The following is a 13,327-nucleotide window of genomic DNA, read 5'->3' on the forward strand; positions in this document are numbered from 1 at the left end:
GGCTGAGAGTGTTACTCTAAAAACTTTCCTGTGTTTCCAAGCTGGAAGCTGCCGGAAGCTGCGATTCCCGCAGCGGAAGAGGCGCGACTTCTGACTCGCTATGTCCGCGAACAATATGTCGGACCCACGGAGGCCCAACAAAGTGCTGAGGTGAGGCTCCTAGTTGTCATGGTGTTAAAAAAAGAAAAAGATTCAGCTGTAAACTTAAATGATATAATTGGCTTTACCAAATGAATCATAAATTGGACAACATCCCATCTAGCAAGTAGAGGGAAGCGCTAAAGAGCTACAGAAAGGAAAAGGTTATTTAAAGGCAGGACAAGGAAGTCATAAACAGAAAAAAGGATGATTTCAGATTATATTAGTTTCCTTTTGGGGAGAAAAGGGTCTTATTAGGTGGAGGTTACCTCATTTTCCTTTTGAAGGATGGAGAGGGGAGAGAACCTAAGTGACTGCCTCATTGGTGCTGACCAGAAAATTCGTGACTGACCGATTAAGACTGCATTTCTGGAGGAAGTTGAAGCTTCTATTAGGTTAGATATTAAGCCCCGATTTGGTAGCTTGGCCAAGTACAAATTTTTGGACCTGTGGTATTCTTTTTAACGATCTTCCCTCTCTTCCCCCCTCCCCCCTCCCAATCAGAGTCTCTCTAACTGAGAGATGTGATCAAAACTTAAGGCATGAGCGCCACTCTCAGCTGCTACTCTGAGGTTCTCTTCGTTTTTGTTGTTCTTTTGCATGCTATCCATAGTTAACCCCTGTGATAGTCACAGGTCCTTGCTGGCTTCAGGTTCACAGTCTCTGAGTTGGTTATTCTCTTATTTTTCTGATGTTCTAGTCATAGGGAGATCTTTTGCTTGATGATTAGTTGCTGTGATTATGCATTTAAAGCTTTTGGGAGAATACAGTGCATTCAGTTCAGTTGCTCAGTCGTGTCCAACTCTGTGACCTCATGGGTTGCAACACACCAGGCTTCCCTGTCCATCACCAACTCCCAGAGCCTGCTCAAACTCACAGTCCATCCAGTCGGTGATGTCATCCAACTATTTCACCTTCTGTCGTCCCCTTCTCCTCCCGCCTTCAGTCTTTCTTACCATCAGGGTCTTGTCCAGTGAGTCAGTTCTTTGCATCAGGTGGCCAAAGTATTGGAGTTTCAGCTTTAGCACCAGTCCTTCCAATGAATATTCAGGACTGATTTCCTTTAGGATGGACTGGTTGGATCTCCTTACAGTCCAAGGGGCTCTCAAGAGTCTTCTCCAACACCAGAGTTCAAAAGCATCAGTTCTTTGGCTCTCACCTTTCTTTATGGTCCAACTCTCACATCCATACATGATTACTGGAAAAACCATAGCTTTGACTAGAAGTAAACCATTAATTTGCTGGACCTCTGTTGAAAAAGTAATGTCTCTGCTTTTTAATATGCTGCCTAATGCAGTGCATTAGGGAGATTATTATGATTATAATAAGCAGGATAATTAGCAAAGTTTGGAGTGCACTTTGGAGCCATGCTCTCTAGGATTAAAACCAGGCAAAATCAAATACATGAAAGGAAGTTCCCACTGGGACTTCCCTGGTGGTGCGCTGGTTAGGACTTGGTGCTACCAGTGCAGTGAGCAGGGGTTTAATCCCTGGTTTAGAAAAGAAAAAATTCCCCTTGAAGGAGTTACCTTCTTACGCCAGCTGGCTTGCTCAGTGATCTTATGTAATTGAGTTTCAGCTTCCCCAGAAGGAGTAATCCAGTGTAGCAGCTGGTGTTGACCACAGCATAGGCGCTCCTTGCTCAGCTAAAAGATAAACAAAGACTGTGTGTTAGTTGCTCAGTTGTGTCTGACTCTTTGTGACCCCATGGTCTGTCCATGGAATTCTTGAGGCAAGAATACTGGAATGGGTTGCCATTCTCTTCTCCAGGGGATCTTCCCGACCCAGGAATTGAACTGGGTCTCCTGCGTTGCAGGCAGATTCTTTACTGTCTGAGCTACCAGGTAAGCCTCTAATTAAGGGCTGTTCTGTTATAAAAGAACAACTTTGGCCAGAGAATCTAAGGATCTTTCCTGGGCTGATGGCCGTGCCAAAGGACACAAATCCTGAGTCACGAAATCCTCATCATTCTTTTTAACTTCATGATGTAAATCCAGGGGACTTGACCAATGAGGTGTCTTAGTTCCCTTGTGGAAAGTTAGGAGCCCAGTTCAATAACCTAAGGGACATTGCCCTCTGTGCACTGGCTGTCTAGGCATTCAGAGGCTGAAGGAGAATGATAACCATTATGGACAAAGACAGACACTATGGGGGCACAGACCATTTCCATTAGTGGGGTACTGTTAATGGATTCATTCACAAGGATTACTGCATTTACCCATTCAAGCCAGATGTCAGTCAGGTTTTCAGCACATTTGGGAATAGATTCTCCCAGCCTGAAATATAGTGTTGCTCCGAACACCTTGCAAAGATAGGTGCAGTTGGTGAGAGCTCTTAGTGAGTGGGGGCAGATCTGATCTAGATTATCATGAGAATGTGGGTTGCAAGTGCAGTGAGATTTACCAGTTAATTGTGTCTAATTGAGTATGTACGGTTATGATGGGAGAAAGGAAAAAACAAGGTATAGGTTGTTCTGGCTGTGAAAGTAGAATTGCATAAGAAATTTTAAGGGGGTTTGATTGTAGTTTCCTGTGACATTGAGAATAGAAGGAAAAGCTGGTCACAAGGAGGACCAGGAGGTCTCTAGCATCATGGATAGATTGGAGTTTTTTTGTTTTTGACTGTGCAATATGGCATGCGAGATCTTAGTTTCCCAGCCAGAGATCGAACCCACTGCTCCTCTCATTGGTAGCACAGTCTTAACCACTGGACTGCCAGGGAAGTCTCAGACTGGAATATTTATTTATTTATTTATTTATTTGTGGCTGTGCTGGGTCTTTGTTGCTGTGTGGGCTTTTCTCTAGTTGCCGCAAGTGGGGGCTCCTCTTGGTTGCAGTGCGAGGGCTTTTCATTGCAGTGACTTTTCCTGTTGCAAAGCACAGGCTCTAGGCATGCGGACTTAAGTAGTTGGGGTTCCTGGGCTCTAGAGCCCAGGCTCATTAATTGTGGTCCATGGGCTTAGCTGCTCTGTGGCGTGTGCAGATCTTCCTGGATCAGGAATTGGACCTGTGTGCCCCGCATTGGCAGGTGGATTCTTTACCACTGAGCCACCAGGGAAGCCCCCAGATTGGAATATTTAATAGCAAATCCAGCGGTCTAAAAGCTTACTTTCCTCAGCAATGGCCTGGGAGATAAGGGTGAGAACATCATCTTTGCAGGTGAAAACCAGAGTAAAAAAAGAAAAAGGAGGAAGGGTTTCAGTCTAGTTAACGTATGGTCTTGATCCGATATCTGGGACAGAAGCAGTCCACCTTGACGCCAACTATTCTGTTCCTCGTCAGTTTGACGCAGAGGTCTCCAGCGTCTGTTTAGGACTGAATGTCTGGCGGAGCTTTCCTTAGCTGTGGGATGTGTACCCAAGGCTCAGTGTCTTCTCGTTTCACAGTCTTTGTCAGTGGTCAGGAGCACTTGGTAAGGTCCCTTCCCATGGGGCTTGAGGGCTGTCTTCCTCTGATGATGTTTTCAGAATACCCAGTTAGCAGGCTCCCTGTTACCAACAGGATCCTTTGAGTTTGGATCTGGCAGGGCTTCTTAAACCTGTTAATGATAGCATAAGACATGAAAGACTTATAGTAGCTGGTCCTATTAATGTTAGATAGCAAGGGATCAGCAGAAAGTTGTACATCAATGGACATTGGTCTACTGGTGACTGTTCCATGTGGAGTGAGTGTGTGTTTTCAGAGAGGGTACTGGGAACAGCTGGCATGGCCAGAGGCAATACCTTAGGCCAAGGGAGTTCAGTAGTTGAAGCAGTTTAGAGGTTTTCGAGGATTCCCTTAGTTCTTTCTACCTTGCCTGATGATAAGTGAAAAGGAGAGTGATAATTCCAAGGAGTCTGCAAGGTTTCATTAAGGCCTGTACGATTTGCCCAGTGAAGTGGGTGCCTCGGTTCCTGAAGATTGTGGAAGGTAGAGCTCGAGTTGGAACCACATCTTCTAACAGTTTCCTTGTTGTGAGGGCATTAGCCTTGGGGCAAGGGAAGACTTCAGCCCATTAGGAAAGCATGTGTAGAGTGACAAGATAACCCATACTGGGTGGTGGTTGGATAAAGTCCAGCAGTAAGTGCTCAGAAGGTCCGGGGTAGGGGGAGGTCTGAGGCTTCTGGGAAAACAGTTTTTCCAGGATTACAGACCTGACAGGTCAGACATTGGTGGTAAACTGCTTTTGTGATCTTCTCTCCCCACCCATGTCTATTCGTCATTTGAGTCATCTTAAAATGCACTATGATGGGTGAAGGAATGCAAAAACTGGAAAATGAGATTTGTCAGGGAGCTGGGAAGAACCACGTGGCCATCTTGGGTTTCCCATAGCCCTGAATGTTTATCTAATTTACAACCATTGTTTGCCCATCTTAATTTCTCTGTTCAGGAACAGACTGATGTTACCAGGGCATCAAGATGGCCAGGGTCTGGCAATGAGAGGTCATGTTTTGCTGAGGCAGAATGGTCTTCATCCATCTGTGCCATAATATTTATTTATTTTTCCTGCTCTAGAAGCCAGATCTTAGTTCCCCAACCAGGGATTGAACCCAGGTCACCACAGGGAAAGTGCCGAGTCTTAACCACTGGGTCGCCAGGGAATTCTCAATGCCATGATATTTATAGATTCCGTTGCTGCTGTCTTTGCATGAAACGTAACTAGGGCATTTCCTGAACTCTGGTTCAGTCCTTTTAGTGTGAGTCTCAATTTTAATGACAGGTAATTTCTCACCTTCAGACAGAAGACAGTAGTTTACTTGTTGCCTTAAAAAAAAAAATTTTTTTTTTTCAAATTTATATTTTTGGCTGCCCTGGATCATCAGCAAATAAGATTATATCAGGATGTTCTTACCTGACAGTTAAGAGGCTCATCTTTGTCAGTAGGGGTAGTGATGTAGCAAGTTAAAGGCGTTGCAACATTTAGCATGTTGCGTAAGTGGAGGAAGCAAAAGGATCTCATAGAAGGTTAATATGCTGGCAGAGAAATGTTGAGTCAGTTCAGAGTTAAGAAGACCGGTTTTTTGTTTGTTTGCCTTTTTAATACATTTGGGAGACCAGGAGATGCCCCCTCTGCATATATTTATTTATTTACTTATTTATTTGGCTACTCCAGGTCTTAGTTGCAGCATACAGGATCTTTTAGTTTTGGCATGTGGGATCTAGTTCCTTGACCAAGGATTGAACCCAGGCTGCTGGCAGTGGGCCCACAGAGTCGTACTGGATCACCAGAGAAGTCCCAAGAGTTAAGATTTTGGACAGCGTGCTGCTGCTGCTAAGTCACTTCAGTCGTGTCCAACTCTGTGTGACCCCATAGACGGCAGCCCATCAGGCTTCCCCGTCCCTGGGATTCTCCAGGCAAGAACACTGGAGTGGGTTGCCATTTCCTTCTCCAGTGCATGAAAGTGAAAAGTGAAAGGGAAGTCTCTCAGTCGTGTCCAACTCTTCGCGACCCCATGGACCGCAGCCTACCAGGCTCCTCTGTCCATGAGATTTTCCAGGCAAGAGTACTGGAGTGCGGTGCCATCACCTTCTCCGTTGGACTGTGTGAGGAGTCTATAAATAAATGCTGTTACCTCAGATTAGATCTGCTGAAGCTTTTACTAACTTTGTAGTTGCAGCTGTAACCCAAGACAGTTGGTATAGGCACTGGCAACTGAATCCAGTTAAATGCTGTGATAAGAAACAAGCTGTGTTTATTGCTACGCTCTTGTGTGAGCATTCCCAGGGCTTGGTTATTTCATGCACAATAAAGTGAAAGGTCTTGAATAATTAGGTAGGTCTAGGGCTGGTGGTTTTTATAGCACTTCGTTTACTCTTCAGAAAAGCCTACTTATGTTTATCTTCCCTAGAAAGGGGCTCAGGGACTAGAAGTTTAGTAAGGTCATTGGGTGGGGAAACGAATAGAGAAAAATTAGGAGCCCATAGTCTACAGTAGCCAATCAAGTCTAGAAATCCACATAGCTGTCACTTAGTTGTAGGCCTAGGAAATTCTTGGATTAGCCTAATCCTTGTTGGAGATAGCTGGGTTCCTTCAGCACTAGGTAATGAACGTTATCTACAGATAATTGTTAATTTTCCCTTGGAGAGTTTATGTTCCTTTTGTCAACTGAAATAATAACCAACCTATAATAAGAATTTTATCTAAGCCAAACAGAGGCCTATGGCCCAGGAAACACAGATTCAAAAGCACTTGAATTGTGTTTTGCTGGACTGCAGTATGGCAGAGGGCCTATTCAGGCAAAAACTGCAGTTACATGACTTGTTTGTCAAGAATTATAATTGGAACCTCCCTGGTGGTCCAGTGGTTAAGACTGTGCTTACACTGTAGCGGGCATGGGTTCTATCCCTGGTCAGGGAAGTTCTGCATGCCTGCAGGTATGGTCTAAAAAAAAAGGAATATAATTAGAGCTGGCAAGATATAAGGGTGCTTGTTAAGCAAGGATTCATTGGTGTCTGAAATGACTGTGTAGTTACAAGGGGAGATGTTGAGACCATAAGGTTGCAGTTAGCAGCTGCTAGCAGATACTGTCTTGAGAATAGCTGGTGGCGTGGTTCAGTTTGATTCAGTTCAGAAAACTCAAGTCCTCACTGATGCATTAACGTGGCCACCTGGCTCCATTTGGATGCCTGAAGCACAGTTCTGTCTTGTCCGAACAAAGAACAAACATCAGATACAGTGGGTTCATTGTTTCAGGGCTTCAAAAGACAGATTAGCACATACACAGTAAGACAGCATGAACTTAGGTCAGGGAAGAGAACCTCATATTCAAAGGAATTGGTACATTGGTATTGTGGGGATAAGGTGAAAGAACATTTATCCCCTCTTCAAAGTGGACATTTTGCACGGTCTGATAACTGCATTTTTTTTTTTTTTTTGGTCTGTTTAACAGTTAAAGCAGATGTCTATCTGAGAGGCCACAAGACTGTCTCTTCTAATGAGCATAAAGTTTAAGCCCAGTCATGTCTTTGCTAGGCTGACTTCTCCATACCACAGTATGTGAAAAGTTCTTCCATCACTTTTCAGCAGATAAATGGAATCTTTTATGGATGCCTCTTTGGTTACTGAGCACAGCAAGCAGTCATCCACCTGTTGTGAAAGAGCTCATTTCCTGGGGACTGGTGGGTTCTTACATCTTGACGGAGCACTTGGGAGAAATCAGTGAACCCCTGAGGCACGAGTGTCCAGGCTTACTGCTGATTGTTCCAAGTTAAGGCAGATGGACTTTCACCTGTTGGAATCTATAGGGATACTGCAAAAGGCTGAAAAAGATCCACAACAGTGTTTTGGGCCTGCTGGAATTTATGACAAAATGGTGTTCCAGGTTTGGGCTAACTGGGAAGGGGGAAATAACTTTGCTAATAACCCTTGAGTCCTGGTTGTTGTTTAGTTACTCAGTCTGGTCCAACTCCTTGTGACCCCATGGACTGTAGCTTGCTAGACTTCTCTGTCCATGGGGTTTCCCAGGCAAGAGTGCTGGAGTGGGTTGCCATTGCCTTCCCGACCCAGGGATTGAACCTGGGTCTCCTGCATTGCAGGTGAATTTTTTTACTGCTGAGCCTGCAGAAGCTCCTGAGGGAAGGGATACATCAGGAGATTGGGACTGACACATACACACTGCTATATATAAAACATAACTAAGAAGGACCTACTGTGTAGCCCAGGAAATTCTACTCAGTGCTCTGTAAAGACTTATATGGGAAAAGAATCGAAAGAAGAGTGGATATATGAACATGTATAACGGATTCACTTTGCTGTACACCTGAAATAACACAGCATTGTAAATCAACTATAGTCCCTATAAAAATTAAAAAAAAAAAAAGAAAACAAAAGAAACCTTCCCCTGGGGCTGGAGTGGGGGGAAGCTCTTAAGTTATGGACAAATCACCATCCTCACCCACTAGGTTTCCAGACTGGCCGGATTTGCACGTTGTGGTGGCTACTATAGGGCGTGCCTAATTACTCCTGGGACATTAGGTCTTCTGTTGTGGATGTGCGGCTTTGTGTGGCTTTAGGCTTCAGAGGATATTGATGTAATTGAGGGAGAGGTTTAGTTATGTGTCTCTGAATCTTTATAAGCTCTGTATTTTTTATTCTTCCAATGTCAATATTAGAAATAACGCACAGAAGATTTCTCTGGTGGTCCAGGATTTCAAGTCCTGGTCCAGGAAGATTCCGAATGCCACAGGGCAACTAAGCCTGTGCACCGCAACTATCGAGCTGGAGCTGTAGAGCCTGCGCTCTGCAACAAGAGAAGCCACCGAAACTAGAGAGTAGTCTTGCTGCAGCTAGAGAAAGCTCATGCGCAGCAGTGAAGATCTGGTGCAGCCCAAAAGAAAGAAAGAAAGAACCCAGAGATTTTGAGATACCTCAATTAAATTCAGGGGCTTTTGTTGGAATTCTTCCTCCTCTCTGTCAAGGACAGATTGTAAGAACATAAAAGATGCTGTTCACGTTGGTCAGGAAATTTCAAGGGGAAGTCCCCATTGGAAACAAAATGTCTTAGCCCTTTTAACTTAGAAAGGAGAGCTCTACCTAAATAGATTGACTGGGGCTATGTCACATAGTGAAAAAAAAATGTTTTTCAGTCAGAAGTCCCAGAGTCATTTGTATTGGTTGAGGTAGAAATTCTCTCTGAACTTTTGTTAGATTCTTCCAGTTAGGAAACCTCTTTTACACTCTGAGGCAGTTGTCATCCTAAGGGAATGGAGTGAAAACAGCTCCAGACTGCACGGAGATCAAACCAGTCAATCCCAAAGGAGATCAACCCTGAATTCATTGGAAGGACTGTTGCTGAAGCTCCATTCCTTTGGCCACCTGATGCAAAGAGCCAACTCATTGGAAAAGTTGAAGGCAAAAGAAGAGGGTGGCAGAGGATGAGATGGTTAGATAGCATCACCGACTCAATGGACATGGATTTGAGTAAACTGGGTCATAGTGAAGGACAAGTGAGGCTGGTATGCTGCAGTCCATGAGGTCACAAGGAGTCAGACAAGACTTAGTGACTGAACAACACCATCTCAGGAAAACACCTGAGGGTCTTAGCACATAGCTTGGCTGTGAGGGACCAAAGGAAGGCCTACAATCTTGAGAATTCCTGCTGAAGAGGGAACAAGCGGTGTGAGGCAGGTGCATTCAGAGATGAGGTCTGACAGAGTCACAGAACTGAAAACAACAAGAAGTATCACCGAGAATTTGGCAAGGTTTCCCATTAGATTTAATTTTATTTTCCCCTTGAGTGTCTGTCTACAATGCGGGAGACCAGGGTTTAATCCCTGGTTTGGGAAGATCTCCTGGAGAAGGAAATGGCAATCCACTCCAGTACTATTGTGGAGAAAATCCCATGGACAGAGGAGCCTGGTAGGGTACAGTCCATGGGGTCGCAAAGAGTCGGACACGACTGAGCGACTTCACTTTGGCTGTTTTAGGGGATTACAGATAAGCGCTTACCAGAGAATCCCTTGGAATACTGAGTAGATAGATATGGGGGCACTCGAGTTGAAGAATTTGCATAAGACCTTTGAGGACAATCTTTTTTCCAGTGTCCCAGTTGATTACTTTCAAGACATTGGTCCTTGGGCCAGCGTTTTGTGGGTGGACCCCTAGGAGGGCATTATTTTAGCTCTCTGGTCTTGGGGCTGTTGTAACTGTAAGACCAACAACTTGGAGAATTTTTGCTTGTGGTCTTACTCTAAGGTCGTTTCAAAGTGCTCAGCTGTGGTCATTGGCTCCATCAGCCTGGTGGTCTCCTATCCTCTCTTCTGTGTTTTTATCCACAGGAGATACTCTGTGAGCAAATGGGCCACTAGAGCCGGTTAGGTGACTATCACATGGAACCCAGACACCATAGGAGGAGGGCTTCCAAGCAAGCGTGTCTTAAAGTCAGTCAGATTCATCTTTCTTTGTTTTGCATGTTTGAGTAACAGACCAGTCAGTAGGGGTAGGGAAGATTCTAGGAACGGTTTATAAAAGGTCTGTTGCTTTTTAAAAAAAGTTTTATTTATTTATGGTTGTGTTGGGTCTTCGTTGCTTTGTGCAGGCTTTCACTAGTTGCAGTGAGCAGGGGCTACTCTTTGCAGACTTCTCGTTGCAGTGGCTTCCCTTGTTGCGGAGCACAGGCTCTAGGCATATGGGCTTCAGTAGTTGCAGCACGCAGGCTTGGTGCTCAGAGGTTGTGGTACACAGGCTTAGTTGCTCCCCAGCACGTGGAATCTTCCCAGACCAGAGATGGAACCCATGTTCTTTGCATTGATGGGTGGGTTCTTACCCACTGCGCTGTCAGGGAAGTACAGTTGCTGTTTTGCAAGCTTTGTCTGGTTGAGGATTTTTTTTTTTTGCTGTGCCCCACGGAATGCAGGCTCTTAGTTCGCCAACCAGGGATAGAACCCGAGACCCCTGCAGTGGAAGCTTGGAGACTTAAACCACTGGACCCCCAGGGAAGTCCTGAAACCCTCACTTTCAAGGGCAGTCTTGTCTCAGGGAAGCCTTCCCCGCGACACCCATTGTAATTCTAGGTTGTTTTTAGTCATACTTTGTCATTTTTGTAGATATTTACAGCTTCTGAGATTACAGTTCTTGGTCATAAAAATAAGCAGGTGTGCCAACGGGTAGACTCATTAAAAGACATGGTGGGGTCAGAGATACTCCCATCTCTCTTGGCTGGCCTTTATCTACACAAATGAAGACAGACAGACATGAATACTGTAACACTCCAGTCATAACCAGTTACTGTGGCCTGGCCAAGAAAAAGGCCCTGTGCACACCATCACTGACTGCCTACGTGGAACCTGGGCCTGGAGAAAGGCTTGAACCAGGAGTGGACCCTACATGGGGACTGTGGACTGATACCAAACAACTGGGGAACTGCAGACCAAACTGCCAGCACGTCCCAACAAGGAATCTGGGAACAGAACCAAGGGCCTGGGGTTTCCAGCCAAATGAGGAACTGTAGTCAGAACCACCAGCAGCTCCCAGCATGGAACTAGTGATTCCAGACAAATGAGGAACTGGCCAGAAAGCCAATTAGGTCGGGAGCATGACACAAAGAGAGCAGAGCTCAGAACTGAGAGGAACTTACCCATGGCCTCCAGATCCAGCGAGAAAGACAGTGAACTCAGAAGGGGATTCACGGGTACCCCTCCTTGTGTTCCTTGTTGTCCCTGAATGTCAGAGGTTCACTTTGGATCCTGTTGCTGCTACCAAACCTCTTGAAAAACAAAATTCACCTGAGTAAATTCTAAAGGTCTAATTGGCTTTATTGAAGGATTCATGAATCTGGCAACATCTCGTCTAACAAGTAGAGAGGAGCATTAAAGGGCTATAGAAACGGAAAGGTTTTTAAAGGTAGAACAGGGAAGTCATAAACAGAAAAAAGGATGACTACAATGTCAGAGACTATGTTTCTGGAGGAGGCTGACGCTCCATTCAGGCCAGGTAGTAAGCCCCAGTTTAGTGGCACGGCCTAGCATAAATGACTCCGTTTTGGACCTGTGGTTTTATTTTTAACAATGGGGATGGGTCTCAGATGGTGGGTTGGAGGCCCAGGGAAGCATCTGCCCACCCTAGGGGCAGAAGTCGAGTGCCTCTGACCCTGAGCCTGCCGCAGGTACAAGCCCCCACCGAGCGAGTGTAACCCAGCCCTGGATGATCCGACACCAGACTACATGAACCTGCTCGGCATGATCTTCAGCATGTGCGGCCTCATGCTCAAGGTGGGCAGGGCTGGGGTAATGATAAGTGGAGAAAATCAGAGCTGTTGTGAAGCCAGAGGTCCGGGTCAGGGTGGGCACATTGGACGTTGGTCTGAGTCTTTAAGGCAACTTGGTGGGGTCCTTAGGGTGATGGGGGATGTTAAGGACCAGGCTTCTTAGGCTTGAGGGAACATGGTCAGAGATGCAGTTCAGGGATTAGGACCAGAACTTGGGTACCTAGAGTTAACTTTGGGAGGCTGAGACAGGGACTCCTGGGGATCAAGGCTGGAGCTGCACCAGGTGAAACTGGGATTGGAACTGGTGGGGGAATGGCTCACTGGGGTGCCTCTCACTGACCTAACCCTGCCCGTCCACCCCCCTCTTCAAGCTGAAGTGGTGCGCTTGGGTTGCTGTCTACTGCTCCTTCATCAGCTTTGCCAACTCCCGGAGTTCTGAGGACACGAAGCAGATGATGAGTAGCTTCATGTGAGGCTGGGGCTGGGGAGGGAGGGACTCCTGGGGGAGGGGAGGGAGGACCCCCCCCCCTTCTCCATTCTGGACTGACACCTCTCTCCTATCTCAGGCTATCCATCTCTGCCGTGGTGATGTCATATCTGCAGAACCCTCAGCCTATGACGCCCCCCTGGTGATGTCAGCCTAGAGGGGTCACGTCTTGGGCCTCTCTAGCCACCTTGCCCTAGGCCTCACCCGTGGCTGCTCAGCCTCCTGCCATCAGCTGCGGTGCTGGGCTTCCCTGGGCGAGGCAGTCTCTGGGTCTGCAGCTGGACGGAGGGAACCCGGCCCTGACCCTGGGATCTCACGGCTGCTGGAGCAGAGAGAGGAATCCCCTCGGCCTAACCGTCCACCCCACCTTCTTTTCCTACCCTGCCTGCTCCCAGGGGAGACGCTGTCCATGTTTCTAGGTGTACCCACTCATTTTCTTGTTGAAACCCGTTAATAAAGTTTTGCATTCTGGCTGTTCTCTGCGACCCCTCTCTCCTGTGCATGGTGGCTGTTTGTCCTAATAGAGGGAAGGGCTCCACCTTCCCACTCTGTCAGGCCTGGGGTGGGGCCCCAGTCTGGAGCCTTTTGGTTAGTTCATTTGCTTATTTCGCAAGACTCATGCCTTAAGCCAGCTGCCAGAGACTAAACAGTGATCTCTGTCCTCTGACAACGCAGAAGATAGCTCTGCTGATCTCAGGAATCTGGGCTTTGGTTTTCTCAAATGTGTGAGGGTAATGTCAGGACATCGGATGGACTGGTAGGGACTGGGGAAGGTAGGCAGTTCTTCCCTTACCTGTCAGGTTCTCACTGCTCACCAGAGGACACTGGTATCTCTTGAACAAGGCTGGGGGTCTCCCCTCCCCAGCACTGTAAGGGTAATTCCTTTATTTAACGTCTCAATCCATAGGACAAAACAGCCCCCATTAACCTCAGCTCCTAGCCAAGCTAGGTCCTTTGCAAACCGTAGCCCTGAAGGTCGATGGAATACCCTAGAAATCCTAGGCAATACCTCCAAGGCA

The 13,327-nt window shown here is 46.4% G+C and overlaps 1 protein-coding gene across 1 annotated transcript; it reads left to right on the top strand.

The window, feature by feature from the left end:
• Positions 22-12,793, top strand: WDR83OS (WD repeat domain 83 opposite strand). The gene is made up of 4 exons (XM_005682290.3): positions 22-150; positions 11,720-11,825; positions 12,193-12,290; positions 12,388-12,793. The coding sequence occupies exons 1-4, from the start codon at positions 101-103 to the stop codon at positions 12,452-12,454; spliced, it is 321 nt and encodes a 106-aa protein (XP_005682347.1). The 5' UTR covers positions 22-100; the 3' UTR covers positions 12,455-12,793.

This window comes from Capra hircus, chromosome 7 (genome assembly GCF_001704415.2).
Source record: "Capra hircus breed San Clemente chromosome 7, ASM170441v1, whole genome shotgun sequence".
Lineage (NCBI taxonomy): Eukaryota > Metazoa > Chordata > Mammalia > Artiodactyla > Bovidae > Capra > Capra hircus.